At 42.1% G+C, this 26,931-nt stretch overlaps 1 protein-coding gene across 5 annotated transcripts; it reads left to right on the forward strand.

The window, feature by feature from the left end:
- Window positions 1-2,371: 2,371 nt before the first annotated feature.
- On the forward strand, window positions 2,372-26,685 carry LOC143742044 (scavenger receptor cysteine-rich type 1 protein M130-like). 5 transcript variants are annotated; one of them, XM_077234676.1, is made up of 20 exons: window positions 2,372-2,957; window positions 8,755-9,058; window positions 10,713-10,867; window positions 10,985-11,311; window positions 11,700-12,058; window positions 12,185-12,499; window positions 12,597-12,680; window positions 12,774-13,091; window positions 22,665-22,961; window positions 23,070-23,147; window positions 23,329-23,643; window positions 23,741-23,944; window positions 24,043-24,126; window positions 24,560-24,619; window positions 24,789-24,845; window positions 24,968-25,042; window positions 25,176-25,238; window positions 25,369-25,425; window positions 26,081-26,143; window positions 26,239-26,685. In XM_077234676.1, the coding sequence occupies exons 5-20, from the start codon at window positions 11,800-11,802 to the stop codon at window positions 26,289-26,291; spliced, it is 2,382 nt and encodes a 793-aa protein (XP_077090791.1). In that variant the 5' UTR covers window positions 2,372-2,957; window positions 8,755-9,058; window positions 10,713-10,867; window positions 10,985-11,311; window positions 11,700-11,799; the 3' UTR covers window positions 26,292-26,685. The 5 variants fall into 5 exon arrangements, with proteins under 5 accessions (XP_077090791.1, XP_077090789.1, XP_077090790.1 ...); XM_077234674.1 differs by having other exon boundaries at window positions 11,741-12,058; XM_077234675.1 differs by lacking the exon at window positions 8,755-9,058 and having other exon boundaries at window positions 2,390-2,957; window positions 11,741-12,058.
- The last annotated feature ends 246 nt before the right edge of the window (window positions 26,686-26,931 follow it).

Here is a 26,931-nt window from a genome sequence, read left to right on the forward strand (position 1 = left end):
CAAGAACCAATTAAAATGAACTTTTACATGATTGACAGACAGATAAAGGTTGACACGTCCTGCTATTATTTACCTCCTCTGTGTTTAAAAAAAAATAAGAGTTGAATGTTACGGCTCTGTGTAATTCGTGACATTAAACTAAATACATGATGAAATACTGATTTCATGAAGTCTCAAACTAAAATTGTATAGCCTGTACAAGGCAAGCTAAGTTCTTATAGCCTAGAGAGGAATTCTTAAATACAGAATTACAGCTCTTTCCTGAACAGTGTTACTCTTCCAGAAAAAGTTGGTATTAACATGTTTGATTAAATCCAGTAAATGAGTGAAGTGTGAAGTGGGGAGAGCGGGCTTTACTCTTGTCTAAATGCTCGGATCAGAGCGTGAGAGAAGATCCCAGTGAGCGGTCACTGAAGAGGAGGAATAAATCTTCATCTTGCGTCAGATTTAGATCAGGATGTTTCTTTGGTGACACAAACGCTGCACATCCTCGATGATAGCAACGTATGACACCACAAAACAGTATTTCTGTTTACAGTTGAAACATTTTTATGCTGAAAACATAAAACAATAGGCTATTGTTACAAGGAACAGCTGGTGGTGTTGGTCATAAATCAATGGCACCAGAATGTGTTGTTTATCCCACATCTCTGTTCACACAAAACGTTCAATGCCCTGTTTTTTTATTATTGTTGTTGTTGTTTTGCTATTGTAAAAATTCAACGGCTGTTTTTTTACCATGCTGCTTTTTTCCCCAGTATTCAGCAAAATCTTTAAGACGCCATGTCAAGCTCAAAAATATTTTAAGATGCCGTGAAAAAAAACTGCATCTAGAGTTTTTTTTCTTCTTGAAACTAAGTTGATGTAGTGCTAAATGTTTCCTTTTCCATTTCATCTAGAATGAACCATCATCATGTACATGCTAAACTCATATGAAAAGGCCAATTAAGATTACAGGGTAAATTCAAAAGATTGTCAGTGAAAAACCTTATATTAAAATCCCGATAAAGAGAGTGAATAGGCCTACATTATGTCACTATAGGCTATTGAGCCATTCCACCGAATGGGTGATATTTCTGTCCTCAGGACATTATGTATAAAAATGCATGAAAATTAACCCTAAATTACATTTTATTATTAAGCAAAGTGTCCCCACATGCAACACAAAAAAATGTGTTGCATGTCCCCACCCTCTAAACTTTTCCACAAAATATTAAGGATTAAAATCCTTCAGAAAGAATCCATCCTTTTTTTTGCATTGTTGTGACTTAAAATCCAATTTAAAATGTTTTTTTTTATGAGTGTTTTTTTTGTACTGTCCTGTTACCTAAATTATTTCTTAGATGTTATTTGTTTATTTAAAAAATATTAGCTTTTGGTAAGTCACTAAATTTTGCTCAGTGTCCTCATGCTATTGGCATGTGGCCATGTCATGTATTTGATAACGTTTTGCTCAATCCTGTTACTTTCAGTCCTGTTACTCATATGAAAAATAACAGTGAGTTAAAGTAACAGGAGTGAGTAGAGTCCTCTGTTTTGTTGATTTAATATTGTAAATATTAGTTGATATAATACTATTCACCTGAATTATGAGTTTTAAGGTTGCAATTGCTTAAATTGTAGATATTAGTATTAGTTTTACAATGTGAATAATACCATGCTTCAGGGAGCCAGTCTGCCATGAAGTGACTTCAACTTTTTGTCTTTCTTATATTTTGTAGAAGCTTGAGAGAACCCATATTATTCAGATGCCTCTCTCTCTCTCTCTCTCTCTCAGTTAATAGGTTTAGTTTTTCCCCTGACTTCGGTCAGAGAGTGAGGTAAATGGGGTCGGAAATGGCAGATCTCTCTCTCTCTCTCTCTCTCTCTCTCTCTCTCTCTCTCTCTCTCTCTCTCTCTCTCTCTCTTAATAGGTTTAGTTTTTCCCCTGACTTCGGTCAGAGAGTGAGGTAAATGGGGTCGGAAATGGCAGATCTCTCACGATTAACAATTAAGCATGGTTGTAAGTTAAGTGTATGCCTGAGGCCGTGGTATCAGTGGAGGATTGCCTGATAGCTGTGAGTGCGGCGATCGGTGGTGCTAATATAAAATCTGCCTCTCGTATGAACAAAGCAATTGTGTTTTTTCTTAGTGAAAGCCAAATGGTGGATGATTTAGTTGAAACCGGGTTGATAATCAAAGACATTTTTGTGCCTGTTTTGCCTTTGTCAAGCCCAGCCAAGAAAGTCATTTTATCTAACATACCTCCGTTTGTTAAATGAAAAACTAGAGCACATTCTCCAGGGGAATGGTAAAATAGTAAGGCCTATTAAAATGATTCCTCTTGGATGTAAAAATCCCGAGATTAGACACGTGATGTCTTTTCGGCGTCAGGCTTTAATGATTCTGAACTCTCAGAGTGATCCATTAAATCTGTCGGTTAAGTTGAGTATTGAGGGAAAGGATTACACTGTGTTTATAAGTTCAGAGTCAATGAAATGCTTTGTGTGTGGTGAGTTTGGACATGTCAGACAAACTTGCCCGAGGCGAGATAGGCCAGCTCCGGCTGCAGGTGCGGAGAACAGCGAGAGGGCGGCCGGCCCGGATGTTGCTGCGACGGCTGTGGCGTCAGAACCGCAGCCGGACGGAGCGCTCTCTGCGGCCGGTGATGTGCCCGAGGTGAGACCGGTGCTGGAGGCCTCTGGAGACGGCCTGGCGGGGGCTGTTGAGGAGGTGGCCGGGCCGAGTCATGCTCCCGCTGTAACGCAGCCGGAGACGAGCCCGGGACAGGTGTGTTTGCAGCCTGAAATTGAGTTGTGTTGCGATGGAGGACAGGCGCAGCCTGATAAAATTGAGAGTGATACTACAACTGAAGAAGCGTGGATAAACCCTGTGGATTTAATGGATGACTGACAATGAGCACGATGATACGGAGTTAATGAGAGATTACGCAGCGGACTCGGAGCTCATCTCTGGAGGTAAGACCAAACTTTACTCGCTTCAGCAGATCAATCACTTTTTGGATACGACTAAAGGACTTCGTAAAGCGAGAATTGATTCATATTTTCCGGATGTAAAATTGTTTTTATTGTCCGGCACCATGGCTATGAGAAAAGCTTCCTTTGAAGAGCTTGATAAACCAAAACGGTACCGTCTCAAGAAACTTAGAAGTTCTTTGAATTTGCAAAGTAAAAAATTAGTATAGTTTGGTTGTCAAATAACCCTTGTGGAGTTACTTTATTGTTTGGTTATTTTTTGCTTTTTTTCATGGCACCTTTGAGATTTAGTTTGAGATGTTCTACCAGGTAGATTGCAAAGAGTAGATGTTGCTTTACATGGGCTCAATTTTTCACTCTTCAATGTATATGCCCCTAATATTGGGACTGAACGTACACTTTTTTTGGGGAAACTTCATACAGCATTAAGCAGTGTCCCACAGGGTAGGTTTATTGTTTTGGCTGGATATTTTAACTGCACTTTAGATCATACAGTGGACAGGAATCATGAAGAACCTCATAGGTCGTCAGCAGATGTTTTTAGAAAATTGATAGTTTTTAATGATCTTGTGGATGTCTGGAGAGAAGCTTTTCCTGATGTAAAACAATATACGTGGATAAAAGTAAGTTCGAATAGGGTTTCTGCAGCAAGACTTGACAGAATTTATGTACAAAGAAGTGTTTGTGAAAAGTTTTTTGATAGTTGTATTATTCCTACCCCTTTCTCAGACCACCATTATATGTCTGTCAATGTCACATCTGCACAGAGCACATTTAAATGTCCCTACTGGCGTTTTAACAATAAGCTTTTGCAGGATCACAACTTTGTGCACTCTTTGACACTTTTCTGGGAGATGTGGAGAGAGAGTAAATCTCAGTACAAGTCCCTGAGTCAGTGGTGGGACATTGGTAAAGTTCAAGTCAAGATGTTTTGTCAGAAGTATACTGCCCACAACAAGAATACTCTTGAAAACAAAATGAGACAGCTTGAACAAGATATTTTGCAGCTGAACATTGAGCAATATGATGGAAGTACTGTTGAAGCGTTGGAAACAAGGAAAATTCTTCTCCACAATCTCCTGGAAGGGAAAGCCAAAGAGACTCTGATTCGTGCAAGGTTTACATCTTTTAATTGCATGGATGCGCCAACATCTTTTTTTTTCAATTTGGAGAAGAAAGTTGTTGATAGAAAAATTTTAAGTCGTCTGAAACTTCCAGAAGGAGGTCAAACAACTGATGAGCATGAAATAATTACTCAAGTACTGCTTTTTTATGAAAATCTTTATAGAGCAGAACCATGTGATGGAGAGATAACAGAAACACTTCTCCAGGATCTACCGCATCTGATGGAGAGTGATAAGGCCAAGCTTGATCAGCCTTTGCACATGAACGAACTGACTGCTGCTATTAATGATATATCTTCAGGAAAGGCTCCGGGTTTGGATGGCTTAACGGCAAAATTTTATAAACAGTTTTGGTCAGTGATTGGAGAAGACTTGTTCTCAGTTTTTTTAGAGTGCTTTGAAAGAGGCACCTTACCGCTGAGTCTACGAAGAGCGCTTATCACCTTGCTACCCAAGAAGGGGGATTTGGCGGATATAAGAAACTGGCGACCAGTGTCTTTGCTTGGAGTGGATTATAAGATACTGTCCAAAGCGTTAACTAATAGATTAAAACTTTATATATCAACAATAATTCACGTAGACCAGTCATACTGTATTCCAAAACGTACGATATTTGTTAATTTTTTTCTGCTTCGTGATTTGATTTCATTTGCCAGAGATAATAATGTTAATGTGGGTTTTTTATCTTTGGATCAGGAAAAAGCATTTGATCGTGTGGATCATGAGTTCCTTTTTAAATGTTTTGAAGCATTCGGTTTTGGTTCTTCTTTTCGTTCTTATGTTAAATTATTGCATACTGATATCTATAGTTTCTTAAAAATAGGCGGTTCACTCACAAGACCTTTTTCAGGTTTTTATAGAACCAGCATCACTGCAGTGTGTTATGAATACTGAAAATGTAATATTGCAGGGGGGGAACCACTTTTTCTGGGCCAGCGGGTAAAACGGTTCCCCCTGTGTGCTCAGTGTAAGAGACTGATCGATGGATGACAGTGTTTACACATGAAGATGACACTTAAATACATCACCAGCATCACTGCAGTGCGTTATGAATACTGAAAATGTAATATTGCAGGGGGGGCAACCACTTTTTCTGGGCCAGCGGGTAAACCGGTTCCCCCTGTGTGCTCAGTGTAAGAGACTGATCAATACAATAACAACACAGATTACTTATTTGTGCAGGGCAATATAGTTTATTTATGTCTTCAGCAAAACGACACACACGCAGTGATAAAAATAATAATAATAAAAAGAACGTATAACTAGCATTAGCAAGTACGATGTAACGTTATCTACATCTGATTGAGCCATAAACATCCGAAAATATACATTCTATGCTTTAAAACCTGCATGTAATTGTGAATTAGCAAACAAACAGCGTAAAATGTACATTACTGTGATGGAGAATAAGTAAAAACACCGCGATGCACAAGGAGCTTGCGCGGAATAATGACGTGAGATCATGATTTTCGTCTTGCTGTTGCGCATGCGCACTGAAGGGGAAACAGGGGAACTCAATTTTCCGGAACACCTGTTCAACTAATTGATGACGTTAAAAAACGTCCCCAGAATCTGAAATTTTTTCCCACTGAGACACACCATACAAGCCAGCAATGACTTTCACACTGTAGGCATACCCGTCAGGATATAAGACTGAGGCGCATAGACCTTAGTCCATACACATTCACAGCACGAGCATGGCACAGCGGCAAACACACACACACACACACACACACACACACACACACACACACGAGTATGGCACAGCGGCCAAAAACACACGCACACACGAGCATGGCACGGCGGCCCGACGCACACAACACAACTGCTTAATAAAGAAAAAGCACCATGAACAAACCACAATAGAATATATATGATAAAAAGAAGCATGACCTACCTTATTAAATCAGCAGCCGTTGCATTAGCGCGCTCTTCTCCGCTACCCTTTCAATGATCGGCCACTGCCATGCTAGCAAGATTTGTTTTACTCTTTCCCCGCTTTTGGTTGCGTACTCTTGACGTGGAGCATATTACTTTGGGCAGAGGGGAGGGCCTCTGCCTATCACGTCCTCATGCACGTCCTGCAATATCACTTGCCAGTAGCTAGGGGGAGAAACCCCCCTATAAATATGGGCCTGCCCATCTCATTTTTTCCGGGTTTCTCAGACAGCTCTTTTCCCGCTGTCTTCCCGTTTTAGTATTTTCCCGTAAATATCCCGTATTTTTACGCTCTGATTGTGTTAACTCAGAACACGCAACTATCTGTGTCTGTGAAGTGGCGGCTTGCACTTGGGTGCTAGACCTCCAGTAAAGCAGGTGGCAGTATACAGACAGTAGCTTAGGCTAATATCGAAGAAGAAGAAGAAGACAGTAGCAGCGGCGCGGGCGCGAGCGCGAGGAACATAGCGAGGAAGAGGGAAAAAGCATGGGAAAAAGTAGCGGGAAGTGAATTTGAAATTATCAAGGAAAGCAACGTGGTCAGCTCGGCCCAAAACAATAGAAAATAACACCCGCCCTTCTGGCATGTGCCAGAATTGCCAGATGGCCAATCCGGGCCTGAGTGTCAAATGCATAATTTACACCACGTCTGGTGCAACTTACGAAGAGTAATAAAACCAACTGGCCTACTCACGTTCTTAATACAGCGGAAGTCGACGTTTTTGGGATTGGAATCTCATGAGTTTCTCTTTCCATTCGTTTCTGAATAGGCAAAACCGAGCGCGTCGCTATAACTTTACCGAGATGCTGCGGTCAGAGCGGCTCACCGGGAAACCCCTTTTTTGTAAACAATCAGTTAAACTTCCGGGAGTTTTTTTTTAATAAGATTAGCCTATGAGTCAAACATTGCACTTAAATACACATCAATAAATATATAAATACTGCACGTAAATTATTATTATTATTAAAATAATTTATTAAATGCAAATTGGATGGAGGGGGGGCACAGGAGCTCTCTAGGCGGGCCCGGCCCCCTAAGGCCCGCCCATAGCGCCGGCCTTGGCTGTAAGGGAGGTGATTTGTGCCAGGGGGGAAGTTGATCCACCCCTTGTTTCTGGAAAACCATAGAAGAAATTGGTCATGTCACCACATAATTTTGAAAAGCCATCCATTTTACATATCCTCCAAAGAAGAGAGACACATGACATGAGATGTAAGCACATTTTAGCTCAAAAAAACTGTTTTTTTTTCCTTTCAAAGTAAAATTTCTGTGATTAAGGTTTTTTGATTGTAGTGTCTGAACAATTATTGACAAGTTTGAAAACATTTCACACATGTTTTAGTGCTTTAGCAGGCTACACAATGAGTCTATAGAGTTAGCATGATGTTAGCTCTTAACTGCTGGATCATGTTAGTTTTTCAAACTTGTGGGTCTGGGGTGATTTGTGCCAAAGGGCCTGGATTAAGTTGTGACAGTGGCACCCCCACTTATAATTATTTTCAACATATTATTAATTTGTAATTGTACATTGTACTCTTAAATTTTAGCGCTTAAACTATGTGACATTCTTTTAGACCAAAACTTGGTGGTACAGGCAGAAGGGAGCAGAAGTTTATATTCCCCTGCAGCATTGAATAGTGGGATGTTAAGTAGTAAGCCAGACCACCTAGACCTACATACTCACAGGGGATAATCTGGAGAAGTGAGGAGATGGGCATGCCTCATCAGTGTTTGACTTAGGCCTACCTGCCATTTGTTTAATTTAGCTAACACTGATTTCAGTTTTGAATTTGCACTATGTAATTAAAGAGAAGTTTTATTAAGTTTTTAAGTGGCCTAAGACGTTTAGAAAGTTTAGAGGTTTAGAAATTAGCCTAGTCACTTTATTCTTATATGTTACATAATTGACAGACAGCGTTCTATGTATGTCAACAGGCATCTATTGCCAAAGCCTTCATTCACAGATATCATATATTGTGTATTTAAGTGGACTTATTCCAACAGTTTAATAGGGTGACAATATCCAAATAAACCTTAAATTAGTAGTTTTGTATTGAATTTATCTTGCTTTCATATAGCATTACAGTTCATAACATTAAAATGTTCTGTTTTACTTCAGAAATCACTGGCACAATTTACCCCAACGTATTCACCCCAAAGGCACAACTTACCCCGAACCAGGGGCAAGTTGTGCCACGAGACCACTTTTTTCCCAAAAGCTATATTTCTGAAACAATTTATTTCAGACCCAAAGTTATTGTTCTCAGGGATGCACCACATCCTGAAATATATGTACATCCTTAAGTTGAAGGCATTACTGTCATGGCCTCACTTTAAAGTCACTTTGAGTAAAAACTGGCACAACTCACCCCATTTTCCCCTTCTGAGATTGGTGGCTGGTTTGACCAGTTACGTTTTTATCCACTCATAAATAAAAAGGAACGACTGATTTTGAAAATGTAGTAGAGTAAAAAGTAAGATATTTGACTTTGAAATGTAGTGGAGTTAAAGTAAAAGTCTCCCCAAATTTAAATACTTCAGTAAAGTACAGATACGCAAAAAAGCTACTTAAGTACAGTAACGAATTACATTTACTTCGTTACTGTCCACCACTGGAATCCACATTCCACATTCATAATTTGTCACAACTTTAAATAGTTATCAAATGCATTATAAATGTATTGCTGGTCAGTGATGGTTTCTGTGTGTGATTTAGATCATGTTCCTCTCAGACTGAGTGGAGGTTTGGGCCGGTGCTCTGGGAGACTGGAGGTGTATCATAACGCTGTGTGGGGTTCAGTCTGTGATGATCTGTGGGACATCAGCGATGCTCAGGTGGTCTGCAGACAGCTAGGTTGTGGAGACGCACTGAGGGCTGATGGGAATTCAGTCTGAAGGTGTTGTGTGGCTGAACAGAGTCGAGTGCAGAGGGAATGAGATTCACCTGTGGGACTGTCCTCTCTCCCTGAAGAACCACACTGACTGTTCTCACAAAGAACACGCTGGACTCATATGTGCATGTAGGTAGCCTATATGGGACTGAATGTGTTTGCCAATGTCTAACCCATTTGATGAACCCAAATGGGCCCCACTTGTGTTGCCCATTTTGAGCCCATGCACTCATTTCCCATTAGTGACCCAACTAGGACCCATATAGGGAGCCCACCTGTTTTTGCCCATGTGGGACCTTCTTAGCTGACCCAATTGGGCCCCAGATAAGATGCCCATTTTGGGACCATCCCCACTTGGTACCCACATAGAATAAACCATTTGAGGCCCACATATACATGTTGGCTGGGAGGGAACCATGGTTACATACGTAACCTGAGACGTTTTCATGAGCTGTATGCCAAAATCATCAGTATTAAAACAATTAAAGACCTGAAATATTTCAGTTGGTGTGCAATGAATCTAAAATATGAAAGTTTAATTTTTTATCATTACATTATGGACAATAATGAACTTTATCACAATATGCTAATTTTTTGAGAAGGACCTGTATATAGAGATTTTTTTTGTCACAAATATCAATTATTTGAACATATAACCAACAAATTCTTACAAATAAACACTTAACTGTTAGGAAAACAAAGGAATTAAAACATGCTTTTAAACATGCTTCATGGCACATGAGTTTCGGTAACTGGACTGTGAAAACATGCGTCAATCTTCTGCTTAAACCTTGTAAAAAATACAAATAAAGTTGCCTGAGATTGACCAATACACATTTTGAATAGTTAAATATATGTAGTATTAGATTCCGTGTTGAAAAAAAAGATAAAAAAAGTAAAGTTTAATTTTGAAGTTACAACAAGCAAATGTCACCGATTCGGTGGAATGACCCAACAGCAGATCAAGTGTAAAATCAATGTGCAGTGAAATGAGCTCTACTACATTAAACAAGTTTCTTATAAATGTTGCTATAAGTGAAGAAAAAACATTGATTAACATCCTGAAATACGTTCACTCTCCTTCATGCGCAACACTATAAAGTCTTTACAATAAGATGTGTTTTGCTGCCCTCTGCTGGACAAATACAGCATTAAACACACATTCATTGCTGTTTTTTTTAAATAGCTTAACCTATTAATGTAGATAATATTTAATTTAGTTAATAAAAACACATCTTAATAGATTAGCAACAGTATAGTTTATATTACGGTGTAATACAATATTATTTTTAGAATAAAAGAACAAAGCAGTTAATTCCACAAATAGTAATATTATGCATAATTTATCCAGAAACAATGAAATTAAAATGTTACATTTATTGAAATAATTCATGAAAAAATTGTTCTACTTCTACTAAGGTTTCTACTAAGTTACAAGTGTTATAAAGTGATTAGACTTACAAAAATCAGTCGTGTATCTCCTGTGTGACAGGCTTTGATTCTGAATATAACCTGTAGTATTTTTGTATCAATCTCCTTTAAGTTGTGTGACTTTATCTCCATCCTGACTTATCAAATTTATGATTCTATCTTCTGTGAAGTGTCTTTTCATTGTGGAGGAGGAGTCCCGTTCATCAGCGCAGATGTTCTCTTTATATATATGGTGAAAATCATAAAAGCCTCCTCTGATTTGTCAGTGATTATGTTTGATGATTTCCTCTGTTGTGTCTAATAAGGTAACAGTGAGTGTCATTGGCAGCTGTGAGAGTCTCTCTCTCTTTAGGGGACTGACAGGAGCCAGTTTCTTCAGTGTGTTTGAGGAGCAGAGGAGAAACTTGTGGTGTGTTCTGAGCTGATGAGTGTGTGTCGAGCAGAAGAAGATGAAGAGCTTTCTGATGCTGATGTTTCTGTGCTATATGGTTAAACTCAACATCTCTGGTAGGTACATAAAGAGGTACTTTATTCTTTCATATGAGCTGAAATCATTTACATGTAATGTTACACTTACGTACATTTGGTATATTTACTAGTTTTCTCCCTGTCGCTCATGTGTAGACGGTGTGAGTGTGAGGTTGGTGAATGGCAATAATCCCTGTGCTGGAAGAGTGGAGGTTCTTCATGATGGTCAGTGGGGAACAGTGTGTCATTATTACTGGGATATTGCTGATGCTGCAGTGGTGTGTAGAGAGCTGGACTGTGGGACGGCTGTAAAAGCAACACATGAAGCTCACTTTGGACGTGGATCAGGACCAATTTCAATGGGGTTTGTGCTCTGTAGTGGATCAGAGACTGCACTGAAAGACTGCAGATTAGATGCCCGATATACAGCAGATATGGAACGGTACTGTAATCATGAGGGAGATGCTGGTGTCGTCTGTTCAGGTAAGCTGTCCCTCAGCTTGTTATCACATCACTCTTTCATAATTCTCACTCAATCAATGTAATGTTTCTGTATGCTGGTGAGGACAAACTGCATCAGTCAATCTTATTAAATCATGCAATCTGTTTTATTATTTTGTTCATGATATTGTATTTATCCCCATTCCTTATTTTCTTATAATAAAATATGATCCAGAAAATCCCCACTAAATATGTAATGTCTTTTTTTTTATTCACAGTCTGATTTGACAATCTTATTTACATTCTTTATTTAATGAAGATTATAAAATTACTGATGAAAGATAACATTACAGATAAAATTAATTCAGATTAAGTGAATTAATGAAATACAAAATGTCAAAATTTAATTACGAATTTTCTATTGTTCCAGGTGAATAGAGATGTTTAATTAATTATCTTTATAATTCAAAGACTCAGAGCATCGACTTCGACTTGTGAACGGGTTTCACCTGTGTTCTGGGAGAGTGGAGATGTTTCGTACAGAAGGATGGGGTTCAGTGTGTGACGCTGCCTTTGACCAGCAGGATGCAGAGGTTGTGTGTAGAGAGCTGGACTGTGGGGCTCCTGTACAGGTGCTGGGAGAACATGCTTTTGGAAAAGGAACGGGTCGAGTTTGGTCAGAGGAGATTCAGTGCAGAGGAAATGAATCTCAAATAGACGACTGTTCACGATCATCTTCACAGATACACAGCTGTTCCCATAACAATGATGTGGGAGTGATTTGTTCTGGTTAAGTAAAAAGATTTGGCATTTATTTAGCCTAGATAAATTACATACCTAATATACTTATGTTGTATTGCTCAATTATCTGGATTCTAGTTTCATGTTTAAATAAGCTGCCAGTTCACTTCACAGGTTACGCTGATCTCAGACTGATGAACGGTTCAGACTCTTGTTCTGGAAGAGTCGAGCTTCGGTTCCTCAATGAATGGGGCACAGTGTGTAATGCATGCTGGGATATGAGAGCTGCCAGTGTCCTCTGTGGACAGCTGAATTGTGGGATTGCTGTGTCTGTTGTGGGATCAGACTGGTTTGGAGAGGGAAGTGGTGAAATCTGGGCTGATGTGTTTGATTGTGACGGGAATGAAACAAAACTCTCAGAATGTTCCGTCTCTTCATGGAGTCGAGCTGAATGTTCTCATAGACGAGATGTTGGAGTCGTCTGCTCTGGTGAGCAAATTCACACCATGATAAAGTCATTGTTTCAGATTAAAATGTAGTGTACATTTGAGATAAATACTGAATTACAAATAAATACCCTCTCCAGAGAGTGAAGCTCATCTGAGGAACTGCAGCTCTCCACAAACTCTCAACTGCAGCTCCACACAACAGCTGTCAATCAAAAACTTTGGTGAGAAAATCATCATCTGGGCAGATTCTTTACTTGTTAATGATAAATAATGTTCATGTACAATTACACTGTTTTTCTCTCTCTGAATATCAGGTCGTGGGTCCATCAGGCTGGTGGGTTCTGGGGGAGACTGTGCAGGGAGGCTGGAGGTTTTTCACAGCGGCTCATGGGGGACAGTGTGTGATGACTCCTGGGATATTAAAGATGCCCATGTGGTGTGCAGACAGCTGCAGTGTGGAGTGGCCCTCAGTAACCAGCAGGTACCAGCCTGGTTTGGTCCTGGTTCTGGACCCATATGGCTGGATGAGGTGGAGTGTGAGGGGAATGAGACGTCCCTGTGGAACTGCTCTTCTCCAGGCTGGGGGAAACATGACTGTCAACACAAGGAGGATGTAGGAGTCGTGTGCTCAGGTGAACAGCAAACAATAAGTTAAATAATAACGACGATATTTTAAACATTTCAATAACCTATGTATGTGATCAGGTGTACGTATACACGTTAAATATACATCAATTAAAAAAATATGTGAACCAATTCTGTTAATACAAGTGCATTTTTCAAATGTTGACAGAAAACTGTACTAAAATACTCTGACAGAGTTTTCTAAACTACTTGAGCTGCAGCACGACACTGAATCTACAGAACTAACTGATGTTTTATTGACAAAGTTCGGGGGGAGCACGTTCAAATGATCTATCCAATCAGCATGAAACGGGGCCTATAAATACATAGCCGACTCACCTATGTTCCTCGACAGTGTTTTCTGCATCCCTCCACCACCACCGTCTCCTCACACTCGCCTGGTTACTATCCTAACCAGAGATACGGAGGGAGTACTCCGGGTTCGGGACACATTCTGAGCTCAGAGCCCTTCCTCGTACAACACGACAAATACACATACTCGTTTACTCTAGCTCATTTGTAAGTGTGAACTCGTAAAACACAGAGTGCGGAAAATGTAGTCTGATTTCCGAACGAATAACTCTAATGATTTGGTTCTTTTTAGTGAATGAAAGGCATGCATCTTACATCTACTGACTGGATGCTCATATGACAAAGTTTAGATAAAGAAACACATTATTGGTCAGTATTTGAGTTTTGTTAAAATTGCTCACACACTAAAAGTGGTACTTGAGGCCCACTTAGCAAAACCATTCACTCATATACCTAATCTTCAGACCAAGTCTGCAAAACTGCAAACACATTATCTGCTTTACACATGGGTGTTTTGCAATTGTAAAACAAACTTTTAGCAAAATGCTAAACACAGTTCTGTACATTAGATCGTCATTCAAAACTAACATTTCTTGTGTTTCTTTTAGAAAACACTGCCATGTAAATCCCACAATAATTTTCCGGTTACCTACACCCAATCAGGGGCCTATACCATGAAGCCGGTTTAGGTGGCTAGCCAGCTATGTTTCAGTTTAGTTTGCGACAACCCTGGGTTTTAGGGACCATGAAAGTGGTTTGGCTTTAAGCAGTGTTCATCGCCATAGTAACTTACGCTCCACGGCTAACCTGGTCCGGGGCAGGTTATGTACCAGGTAAGAGGTTGCAAACCGAACTTGGACCAGTCAGCTGTGAGCAAAGTGACACATGCCTGATGCGATAAAGTCACTCCACCTGTTTCTACTCCAAATTAAAGGTCACTACATACCAAATGATTTTTAAAGACAAAATCGTCTGTTATTTAGTGATGCTTATTTAGAATAATAAATTTGTATGATTTAGATATTATTTATGTAATTATTATACCCTTAATCAATCACAGATGTACAATTTTAGTTTATCATTTATTATTACGCAGTTTAAATGAATACATATATAAAGGTAATATAAATACGCTTTAGCATCAATAGATGAAGCTATAAAATAACTACATGTGAGCTTATATGTTCAATTCTCTCTATACCTTTATCGGCTGTATAAAATAACTTCACAACTTTTACTTGCACTGATATACAGTAGCGAGACTTTTTCTTTTAGTTGTCCTCTTTCATAGACAGCTGTTTACTTCTTGCTGTGTAAATTTGTTTAAATTCTTCCTATTTTAATACTTTTATTTAATAAGTGAATTGCGCTGCTTTTCTCGCGAGAAATTAATCTCAGTTTCACTCTTTCTCAACATGTGATTGGCTTTTCGTTACTGATGTCACACTTAAACTCCTAAACTCAGGATCAAAGCCTGAGTTGACAGAGAAAGTTGATGATCAGCATCATGGTACCAACAAAGCCTGGTTGGATTGGTTTGGTTTTGTCAACTCAAAACTAATCCTGTAACCCTGAGTTTGTTCAACTACCATCATGGTACAGGCCCCAGGTGTGAAAACGTACTCGGTTACTAACGTAACCTCGGTTCTCTCTAGAGAGGGAACGAGTACTGCGTAATATCTTACGCTATGGGGAAAACCTCTTTTCCACGAGATATTGAAGCCAAAAATTATCCTTTAATTTTGATTAATGTAAAACGCTGTGCGGCAGCGTGCAGACATAGGCAAGACGGCTCGCACGCCTATTGGCTACCCTGCGGCAACAGCAGCAAGCCTATCGAGAGAGGCCCTGCGTGACGTGACATCCAATGGGGGTGCTTCGCGCCCATTTCGTCGCGTCCCGCCAGAATATGCGTGGCCTTGGCCTATAAATACGCTCGACAGACTGATACAAACTGGTTTTCATCGCTGAAGCGAACCAGCGCTGTTGTATGCACGGCAAGATACGCAGTACTCGTTCCCTCTCTAGAGAGAACCGAGGTTACGTTAGTAAACGAGTACGTTCTCTTATTCTCTTACGAGAGTATCTCTCGTACTGCGTAATATCTTACGCTATGGGGAACACAATGTAAGACGCCGTGCGTACTGGGATCCGACACCAAAGTCCCAAGGGCAGTAGCCCGGGGCTCATATAGTGCATAATCACCGTAGACTCACAGAGAGTCGGAGAAGAGAGGCTACCAGCATCATTCCCCATGAAATAGCATCCCATAGGAGCTAGTTATGTCAACAGTATATCCCGCAGACAGGGTGAACGCGTTCAGCCTGAACTGGGCAAAAGTACGGGCTATTCAACACCCATGGAGCTGTTCCATCGATCAGTGAGCGATACTCAATCAAAACTCAGCATTCTGCGCCGGCGCAGCGGGACAGATAGTACTGAATTCTAGACCGACAGCAGCTTGGTCCTGTAAGGTGGGAACCTCTAGGTTATAGAACCTTATAAATGTAGACGGCGAGGCCCAGCCCGCCGCCATACAGATATCATGCAAGGAAAATCCTACTAGACCACTCCCATGAAGAGGCCACGCCTCTCGTGGAGTGCGCTCTGACACCCAAAGGACACTTCAAGCCCTTAGAAGTGTAAGCCAGCGCTATGGCATCGACTATCCATCTGGATAGGCTCTGTTTTGATGCGGCCAGTCCCTTGGAGTGTCCGCCAAACAAAACAAAGAGCTGCTCGGTCTGCCTGAAGACAGACGAGCGGGACACATAAGCTCTCAGCGCCCTGACCGGGCAAAGGAGATTAGCATCCGCCTTCTCATTGTTCACCGGGAGGGCGCACAGGGAAATAACCTGGGACCTGAATGGTGTGTTGAGGGATTTTGGCACGTACCCGTGCCTTGGTTTGAGTATGACTTTTGACTCATTAGGCCCAAACTCCATACAGGACGCGCTTACTGAAAGCGCTTGTAAGTCCCCCACGCGCTTCATTGAAGCAAGAGCCACAAGAAATACCGTTTTGAAAGACAGGTGCTTCATGTCTGACAAAAGGATTGGCTCAAATGGGGCACCTTTCAGGGCTTCCAGAACCGTAGAAAGGTCCCACATAGGGACTGAGGGAGGTCTGGAAGGATTCAGCCTCGAGCTCCCCTGAGGAATCGCACGACGAGGTCGTTTTTCCCCAGTGACTGGCCAGACGTCGGTTTTGCAAACGCCGTTATGGCCGCCACGTATACTTTGAGCGTGGACGGGGTTCTACCCTTATCCAGCAGCTCCTGAAGGAAGGAGAGCACTTCCGTAACCCCGCAGTCTACGGGTGAAAAGCCCTGAGCTTGACACCAGGTAGAGAACACTGACCATTTCGAGGAGTAGAGCCGTCTAGTAGACGGGGCCCTAGCCTGCGTGATCGTGTTTAACCCTCCCTCCGGGAGGTTAGCGGGTACCCGTTGATGGCCCACACATGTAGGGACCATAACTCCGGGCGAGGATGCCAAATCGAGCCCTTTGCCTGAGAGAGGAGGTCTCTCCTCACCGGTATCGGCCACGGGGCAGTGCTGGTCAGCTGCATCAGGACTGGGAACCAGGTTTGGTTCGTCCATAGCGGAGCCACGAGCAGCACTGGGCATCCATTTTCCCTGATTCGTTCCAGCACTTGAGGCAGGAGCGAGACGGGGGGAAAAGCATAGAGTGGGTGTCGGGGCCATACGTGGGTCAGCGCATCCCTGCTCTTGGAGAAAAAGTTCGGACAGTGAGCGTTTTCCTGGGACGCGAACAGGTCCACCTGCGCTCTGCCGAATGTCTCCCACAGCAGTTGGATCGCCTGCGGGTGCAGCGACCATTCCCCTGCTGGGACATTGTTTCTGGACAGTCTGTCTGGTCCCAGATTCAGGTGACCAGGCACATGCGCTGCTTTCCGTGAAAGCAGGTTGTGCTGAGCCCAGTCCAGGAGGCGTTTCGTCAGCCTGTAAAGGCTTCGGGACCTGACTCCGCCCTGGTGATTTATGTACGCCACCACTGACATGTTGTCCGACCGGACTAAGACGTGGCGGCCTTTTATCTGGGGACAAAAGCGCCTTAGCGCGTTGTCTACTGCCAGCATTTCTAGACAGTTTATGTGTAGAAGCTTCTCCCATTCTGACCACTGGCCAAAGAACGGTCTGCCCTCGAGCAGCGCTCCCCATCCCGAGGTGGAGGCGTCCGTGGACACCACCATCACACTCGAGGGAGTCCCCAGACTCATGCCTGACTGGTACCAGTCAGCTTTTTTCCAAGGTTTCAGAGCCGAGACGCATTTCCTGTCGACCCTGAGGCGAAACAGACCAGCGGCCCAAGCCCCGAGCGGAACTCGTGCTTTCAGCCATAACTGCAGTGGGCGCATGCGAAGCAGGCCCAGCTGAAGTACTGAGGATGCTGAGGCCATGAGGCCCAGCATTTTCTGAAACCGTTTGAGCGGGACTATAGAGCCGCGGCGGAAGGATTTCACGGCGCGCTGAATGTTCAGTCCTCGCTCCGGCGACAGACGTGCTGTCATAGACAGCAAGTCCATCACTGAAAAGAGATTTTCTGGCTGGGAGACAGCGAACTCTTAGCCCAATTGACTGTGAGACCCAAATTCTCGAGATGCTCGAGTAATGCGGTCTTGTGTTCTATGAGCTCTGATCGTGATCGAGCTAGAATCAACCAGTCGTCCAAGTAGTTCAAAATTCGCATGCCCTGAAGTCTCAGGGGTGCGAGAGCCGCGTCCATGCACTTCGTGAATATACGGGGTGCTGTGGACAGGCCGAACGGTAGGACTGTGTATTGATATGCTTGGCCCTCGAAGGCGAATCTCAAGAATCGCCTGTGACGTGACGCAATCTGTATTTGGAAATAGGCGTCTTTCAGATCTATTGAGATGAACCAGTCTCCCTGGCGCACGTGCGCGAGGATTTTGCTGTTGTCAGCATTTTGAACTTGCGTTTCAGAAGCGCTTTGTTCAATTGTCGCAGATCTAGAATGGGTCTGAGACCCCCGTCTTTTTTCGGTACCAGAAAATATCTTCTGTATACACCCCCTTCGCTCTGAGCCTGAGATAAAGGTTCTATGGCCCCTTTGCTCAGTAGTTTCGCTATTTCGGTTCGAAGTAGATGAGATATTTCGTTGTCCCCCGTGGTTTCGACACGCGCCGTGCAACGGCGGGGACGTCGAGCGAACTGTAGCGAATAGCCTCTCTTTATAGGGTTCAACACCCATTCTGATACCCCGGGAAGCATTGCCCATGCATTCGCGTGGATAGCTAGAGGCAGAATGATATCCGGGCTCTGGCCGCGGCACAGCGGCGGCTGCAGAGCTTCGGTGTGCTGAGACATGAACACTGTGTTTAAAGTGTGCGAGGCGGGGGGCGCGCCGATCACGGCAGGCAGCCTGTTCGCACTCGCTTTCTCTATGACAAATTGTGGAGAGAGAACGAGCGGGACAAACCCCGTAGGGTTCAGCGTGGCTGTGAGTGAATGTGGGCGGGGGACAGCGGGCACATTTACTGCACTGAAAACACCGTCGGCTTGGGCTGACTGAATATGTGTTGGTTTCGTTTTTACAGAAACCGTGGGACACGCACTGTGTAGTGTTTGTGGGCACTGTGTCGTGGGCACATTCACTACGTTTGCACAATCGACATGAGTCGATTTTATTTGTGCTAGCCCTGAACTGTGGCGGGCTGTGTCTGCGTGTGGGAATGGGCACTGTGACGTGGGCATTCTTACAACACTCATAACACCATCGGCTATGGCCGGGACACCAGAAAATACACTCTTTATTGGATTTATCTGGGTCGCCGTAAAAATGGCGTTGATGTGCAGGCAAGCGGGCTGTGGTACCGGCTTGTTTACTGCGAAATACACTGGAACAGTCACATTGTTTGGAACTGAACGAGCGAGAGGTTTCGGTGGAGTCTGGCCGCGGCGAGACTTAAACACCGTGGGTCTTAGCTGACTGTATGTGTGTTGGTTTCGTTTTATAGAAAACGTGGCACATGCAGTGTGTAGTATTTGTGGGCATTGGGTTGTGGGCACATTCACTACATTTAATGTACAATTGACATGAGTCGATTTCATATGTGCGAGCCCTGCACTGTGGCGGGCTGTGTTTGTGTGTAGAAATGAACACTGGGCTGTGGGCATTTTTATTACACTCATAACACCATCGGCTGTGGCCGGAATACCAGAAAATACATTGCTTATATGATTTTTCTGGGTCGCCGTGGAAACGGCATTTGTGTGCAGGCAAGCGGGCCATGGTACCGGCTTGTTTACTGCAAAATACACTGGAACAGTCACATTTTCTTGGAACTGAACGAGCGAAAAGTATCAGTGCAAGTCTGGCCGCGGCGAGACTAAATTTTATCTGCTGCGAGAGCTGGGATCGAACACGGGTCTCCCATGCGATGGCTGTAGGTTTCGCCACTGAGCCACAGGGGGAAACGACAAAAACTTAAAATAGCTCGACCAGATAATAGAGCGTCATCACAGTTTTGTGTGTGTTGGCGTTTGTTTGCAGGCGTGCGTGTTATACAACAGGCTACTTGCTGCAATATTGACATTTTCAGCCGCTCAAACTAAGAGGAGCTGAGAAATGTTTGAGAAATGGAGATTGGTCCGGCCTCGGCGGGACTAAAAATACACTCTTTCCTCATTTCGCCGGTGACGCATGCCCACGGGGGGCGGGGGCGGGGTAGCTTTCTTATAACGTAAAGAAAGCTAGCCGCGGTTTTGATGCTGGCCCGTTTCCCTGACGACTCGCGGGCAGAAGGGGGAGATCCACAGAGCTCGCCCAATCCTCACTGTCCAACGCGGGGATATAGCAGCTGGCCTCCTCTACAGATGCAGCTATCTCGTCGTCATTAATGGCGGAAGCGGCGGCGCGCGGCGGCCGTTGTCCGTCAGTGAGCGGCTCGATTGAAGCTGGTGAAGCTGGCGGGCGAACCGGCGAGCTTTCACGGCTGGAGAAGGATCGGGGACCCGCTGAGTACGCCGCTTTGCGGCGCGGCACTACAGCGGGCGGGAGTCTCACTCACCATGGCAATAGCTGGCCTCCTCTACCGATGCAGCTATCTTGTCGTCACTAATGGAGGAAGCGGCGGCACGCGGCGGCCGCTGTCCGTCAGTGAGCGACTCGATTGAAGCTGGTGAAGCTGGCGGGCGAACCGGCGAGCTTTCACGGGCTGGAGAAGGCTCGAGGACCCGCTGAATACGGCGCTTTGCGGCGCGGCACTACAGCGGGCGGGAGTGCAGACTCGGAGAAAAAATGCCAGGCAAGTCCTCAGAGTCACCATGGCAATAGTTCCACAGGAACGAAGCGTCTTCAAAAAGACGCTGCTCTTTTAGATAAAGAGAGAGAGAGAGAGAGAGAGAGTGTGAGTCGCGACGGCGAACACACACTCTAGCAGTGAAAAAGGATAATAACGTCGGAAAGCGTAGCAGGAACGGCGGCTGAAGGCGGCGAGGTGAAGGCCAGCGGCTTCAGGCTCGAAGGCTCGTCCCGCAGAAGGCTTACTATCAGACGGCGCGGCTTCTCACTCCGGATCCAGCGATGCAGTAGTGCTTCGCTGAAGAGATGAAAATCAGTTTGTATCAGCCTGTCAAGCGTATTTATAGGCCAAGGCCACGCCTATTCTGGCGGGACGCGACGAAATGGGCGCAAAGCACCCCCATTGACGTCACGCAGGGCCTCTCTCGATAGCCTTGCTGCTGTTGCCGCAGGGCAGCCAATAGGCGCGCGAGCCGTCTTGCCTATGTCTGCACGCTGCCGCACAGCGTTTTACATTAATCAAAATTAAAGGATCATTTTTGGCTTCAATATCTCGTGGAAAAGAGGTTTTCCCCATAGCGTAAGATATTACGCAGTTCGAGAGATACTCTCGTAAGAGAACATAAATTGATCACTTAGAAATCAAAACTCAATGTTTTCAGAAAGAAAGAAATTACTTTTACCCCTTTTGGGTTTCTTTTTATTGTTTAAATATACCTAATTTGATCACTTAGAAATCAAAACTAAATTTTTGAGAAACAAATAAAACTTTCGACCCTTGGTGTGGCGAGCAGGACGAGGTCGAGGGACGTGAGAGAACGGCGCGAGGCCGGTGGCGTGATTGGTAATGAATGACACCTGCGAGACGCACCGGTCTCGCTTCCGCTCGGTCTCGCATCTCTCACGGAGGAGCGGAAGCATAAGGGGGAGCGACGACAGAGGAGATCGAGAGAGGACAGGCCTGTGTTTTATTTGATGTTTTGTTTCTGTTTGGTGTTGCCAGCAGTCGGCCGTGAGGGGCTGCTGGCAGTTTCTTTTGTTTTTGTATTTGTATTATTAAAAATGTTAAATGTTTGCTGGTTCCCGCCTTCTTCTTCCCATAACATCTGAACCCCGTTACACTTGGATTTCTGTTTATTTTGTAAATATATACTGAATATGTATACAAGTCAAGTCACCTTTATTTCTGTAGCGCTTTATATAATACAGATTGTTTCAAAGCAGCTTTACAATAGTAACAAAATCAAGCTAGTGTCATTATTTATCAGTTTATCAATTTTATCAACTGCGTGTACATAGGCTACTGTATATACAGTGTATTTGTGCACATACATGTACGTATGACAAACTCCTGTACACTCCACTGCACACTGAACAAGCAAAAGATACAATAGACTCAGTGTTTTATATTTTTCACATCTGTGTGTAGTTGGGCGTGTATAATCATTTGATGTTTGTGTGTAGAGTTACTATGCAAAAACACAATTTTTATAAGTTAAACTAGTTTTGAACGAAGTGTTTGCTTTTGCAAGAGTGTGACGTTTTGCATCTTGTGTGCGTTTTGTGGTTTTGAGTGTAGAGTTTCGAGAAATGGAGCCACGGTTTCAGAAAATGTGTGTAAGCTATTTAAAAAAAACTGTGACTCTTCTAAAAATTGTGCTTTTGCGTAGTAACTCTACACACAAGTGTAAAAGTGTTTGCTTTTGCAAGAGATGTGTGATGTTTTGCATCTTGTGTAGATGTTTTGTGGTTTTGTGTGTACCGTTTCAAGAAATGGAGGCAAAGTGTCAGAAATATTGTATTTTATATATTTATAAATATATTTATACACTAATGAATGAAATTTAGTTTCCTCCATTTTATATATGTAAAATTGAGACCAATTATTCCACTGCATGTACAATCCTCCTCTTAAAAGACTGTGATAAGATATTAAAGAGTTAATTGTTTCAAATGCATTGATTCTCATCCTTTTCTATCTAGAGTTTAAAGAGATCAGGTTAACTGAGGGCTGTGAAGGGAATGTGGAGGTTTTCTACAATGGATCCTGGGGTAATGTGTGCTGGAACCAGATGGATAGAGACACAGCGAGTCTAATCTGTCAAGAGCTGAACTGTGGAAGATCTGGCAGTGAACCGCGTAATTCAGAGGGACTGAAGTCTCATAATTGGCTTAATTTTTTTAAATGTCGACGTCATGATTCCTCTCTATGGCAGTGTCCATCTTTTCCATGGGGACAGAATGACTGTGATAATGAAGTGGCCAACATCATCTGCTCAGGTAAGACTATTTTAATATAGTTGGAAAATGTCATGTTTGTTTCAGTATGATTATTAATTATAATTTTTCTGTTTAGTATTGATTCAAATTGTAACGTTTTAATCTCAGAGGAGCAGACTCTTGAAGTTCCTCGGAGTCGTCTGACATGTTCTACCACAGAATCTCCTCACCAGAGACAGTGTTCAAGTAAGATAATTAAAATGATGTATTTTATTTATCCACAGTATTATTTCTCTTTCACAGTATATTCACACAATTATTAATATCTGTGCAATTGAACACTGAATCCACATTCCACATTCATAATTTGTCACAACTTTAAATAGTTATCAAATGCATTGTAAATGTATTGCTGTGTGTGATTTAGATCATGTTCCTCTCAGACTGAGTGGAGGTTTGGGCCGGTGCTCTGGGAGGCTGGAGGTGTATCATAACGCTGTGTGGGGTTCAGTCTGTGATGATCTGTGGGACATCAGCGATGCTCAGGTGGTCTGCAGACAGCTGGGTTGTGGAGACGCACTGAGGGCTGATGGGAATTCAGTCTTTGGTGCTGGTGAAGGTGTTGTGTGGCTGAACAGAGTCGAGTGCAGAGGGAATGAGATTCACCTGTGGGACTGTCCTCTCTCCCTGAAGAACCACACTGACTGTTCTCACAAAGAGCTCGCTGGACTCACATGTGCAGGTCACAGCAAATAGTATTAGTTTTTTACATACTTTTTGGTGCTAATATTATTTGTGTATTTGCATGATTTTTAATGTGTTTGTGTCTGTTTTGCCAGATTTGTCAGTGTCCACTACTCCTGCCACAACAACATCATCTTCTCGTCCAGTTTCTCAGACAGTGCGCTCAACATCAGTCACTCCTCCACAAACTCCTCCAGCAGCGTCTCTCTCTGTGCTTGTGGTTGTACTGGGAGTTTTGCTCTCACTGCTCTTAGTGCCACTGCTTATACTGATTCAGCAGAACAGAGTGATGAGGAGAGGTAGGAGAGATCCAGAGACTGTCATATTGTGTCTTATTCAGTGTGTGATCAGTCATGTGTTGTGAACTGACAGCAGGTTTGTCTGTCTACACTCACAGCTCTCTCTAAGAGGAGACACAGGACGACGACTGAGGCCGTTTATGAGGAGATTCAACACAGACACAATCACTTCACTCAAAGAGGTGAGACATGAGCCGTGAAACTTATGTAATATGATTAATAAGAGAGTCTGTCAGACACTTGATTTTCATCTATTATTAGTGCTGTTAAACCTCCTGATTCAAACCAAATAATTCCTCACAGAAAACCACAGAGCTGCAGGTGTGTGTGTGTGTGTGTGTGTGTCTTTCTTCCTGTATGTATTTTTAGAGGGTAATAAGGTGCTTGTGTGTGTATTTGTTTCTTCCTGTGTGTATTTCTGGAAGGCAGTGAGGAATGGGTTCATGTGAGGATACATGTGTGTTTGCTAATAGGCCTAACAAAAAAACAAAAAGAAAAAGCATGTGATTTCTGCCTCTAATGTTTTTTAAAAATAAGAGTTTTATGATGGAAATGAGGATTCAGTCTGTTTGTGATGATGGACATGTTTCTGACTGTTTTTCTCTCATTTTACAGGAAGTCTCATCTCTGAAGAACTGCATTCTGGGTATGAAGATGCTGATGAGCTTCTCTCAGGTTAGACAGCAGAAGCGCATATTTATTCCACTCAAAATACTTTTTTCATTGAAATCAACCAAAATAAATAAACGTAATGAACAAATTCTAATAAATATTTGACAAATGACACAATACCTTTTAAATACTGCTGTTTATTTATATATTAACATTCGGTTCTCCTTTTTAGCAAAAGATTTCAAGACTGTATATTATGATGATGTCACCAACAACAGTGACTTGAAAGGTCAGTGACCTTTTTAATTGATCACATGATTTATTACCAGATTATTAATAACTTTGGTCTCATGACCTGCAACAAGAACATATTTTGGCTTTTGTATCCAAACATATTCTGTGTTGATGCAGAAGAGATGAAGGAAATCACACCGGGATACTATGATGATGTCATCACTGATGGACTGAAACCAGATCGTGAGACAGGTGTCATTTTGTTATAATGGCATATTAAAAATACTTCAGTATATTAAATTTATTTCATTATATTAACGGATTTAAAAAATAAGTTTTGAATGTGATTAATTTGTGTGTTTGTGATGAATGTGTGATTTTGTAGAAGACATCCCTGAGAGCTATGATGATGTAATCACCAGTGGACAGAACTTTTATATCAAAAAAGGTGTTTTTTAATTGATTTAAAAAAAAAAAATCCTTTCAAATAAACCTCATAACTGATCATATTTTAAAATTACTGTCTTAATGTTTTTTGGTTTCTATTTAACTTTTTGGGCATATTTTTGCACTTGTAGTTAACACGCTAGATAATTATGATGATGTCATCATTAATGGACAGAGCTCGCAAATAGGTGGGTTGAACAGAACTACATTTTATTTTCACCCTTACATGTTTACATAAGTATTAGACATGAGTTTTGTGTAATCAAGTCACTTAAAGGGAAACGGGATCCTTCAAATTAGATAAAAGATGTGTCCCAATTCAGAGGCTGCATCCTTTGAAGGCCACGAAGGTCAAAACGAGCATTGTTAAATGAGACGGTCTGCGGAGGATTGTTCTTGTCGCCTAGCAACTGTGACAGCTGCCATTGATGAGCGGCAGTAACGTTTGTACTGGACTTTTTTTAAAGTTATATTAAACTATCTGAAACCAAAACAGGGTTCACAAACTGTATGTTCACTACTTCTGTGTTCACTATGGTAAATTTCTATATAATAAAGAGAATAAACTATATATAATCACATCTTATGTCAACATTTGAACCGCTTTTAAAGTTTTTTATTTTTACATTTGTATTGTTAGATATTTGAGTAAGCTGAAACAGAATACTTGCATTTAAAATTGTAATTCGGCAATTTTTCTAAAAAAATCCTGTCGTCACTGGAGCGCAATGAATTCTGGGCAAGGCAAGGCCATGGAGGATCCATCTGTTATGCAGCCTATGTATTGGGACGCAGCTAAAGTGTTTAATATTCTGATGTTTTTTTTATGTCATTCTTGATCAGAGGGAGTTCAGGAGGAGTATGATGATGTGATTAGTGTAAGTGAAGATGTTAGAAACCTGTTGGGTAAGTTATTGTTAGTATGTTTTCCAGATTCATAGACTTCATTTAAAATATTAATCTTATTAGAACATGATTGAAGATTTTGTTTTTAATAACAGATTATGATGATGTGGAGGAGGAGTCAAAAAAAGATGGGGGGCCATTCGGCTAAATGACCACGCTGGTTCAAGAAATTTGAAAACTTACATTTGAGTTAAATTGTTATTGATATATCAAATCTCAGGTTTTTATGTTTGTTTGTTTTTTGTATTTAAATGTATATGCCTCTGTGATATATTGTATTGTTTATAATGGCCTTGTTAATAGTAATAAAACAAACAACAATGCCTTTTCTGCTAAATTACCAAATAAACAAAAATGTGATGCCACAGCCTCACCACGGTGGCAGCATGTACTTGAATTTTTCTGAATGTTTAAAATTTTTGCATTTATTTTGGCTACATTAAGTAACTTTTACAATAACTCTGTTATAGAATTGATCTGTATCAAATGTTATTAATTTATGTGGTCAGGTGTGTTTTAACCAATAAATAAATATACATATAGCTTGCTTGCTTGGCATTTTACTTTTAAATCCATTCTCAGGCTGTAGATGAATGTGAAGGGCAAGTATGGTAACCCATACTCTCAATTTTTCCTCTCCAAGTTAGTGCACACACATTAGCAGTAACACTCGGAGCAGTGGGAATCTTTTTGCTGTGACGCCTGAGGTGAGATTGGGGTTTAGGTGTTTTTCTTCAAGGGCACCTTAGTCATTTTCCTGCCGATATTGAGAATCCAACCCACAACCT

Source organism: Siphateles boraxobius, unplaced genomic scaffold (genome assembly GCF_051911475.1).
Source record: "Siphateles boraxobius isolate OS27281-9 unplaced genomic scaffold, OSU_SipBor_1 19, whole genome shotgun sequence".
In the NCBI taxonomy this organism is placed as follows: domain Eukaryota; kingdom Metazoa; phylum Chordata; class Actinopteri; order Cypriniformes; family Leuciscidae; genus Siphateles; species Siphateles boraxobius.

Excerpts from the sequence above, each read along its gene's own strand:
- LOC143742044 (XM_077234674.1), top strand. The coding sequence starts at position 10,810 with ATGAAGAGCTTTCTGATGCTGATGTTTCTGTGCTATATGGTTAAACTC. Across the intron at positions 24,620-24,788 it reads TGCTGATGAGCTTCTCTCAG|CAAAAGATTTCAAGACTGTA; the intron begins GTTAGACAGCAG and ends TCTCCTTTTTAG. Across the intron at positions 25,426-26,080 it reads TGGACAGAGCTCGCAAATAG|AGGGAGTTCAGGAGGAGTAT; the intron begins GTGGGTTGAACA and ends ATTCTTGATCAG.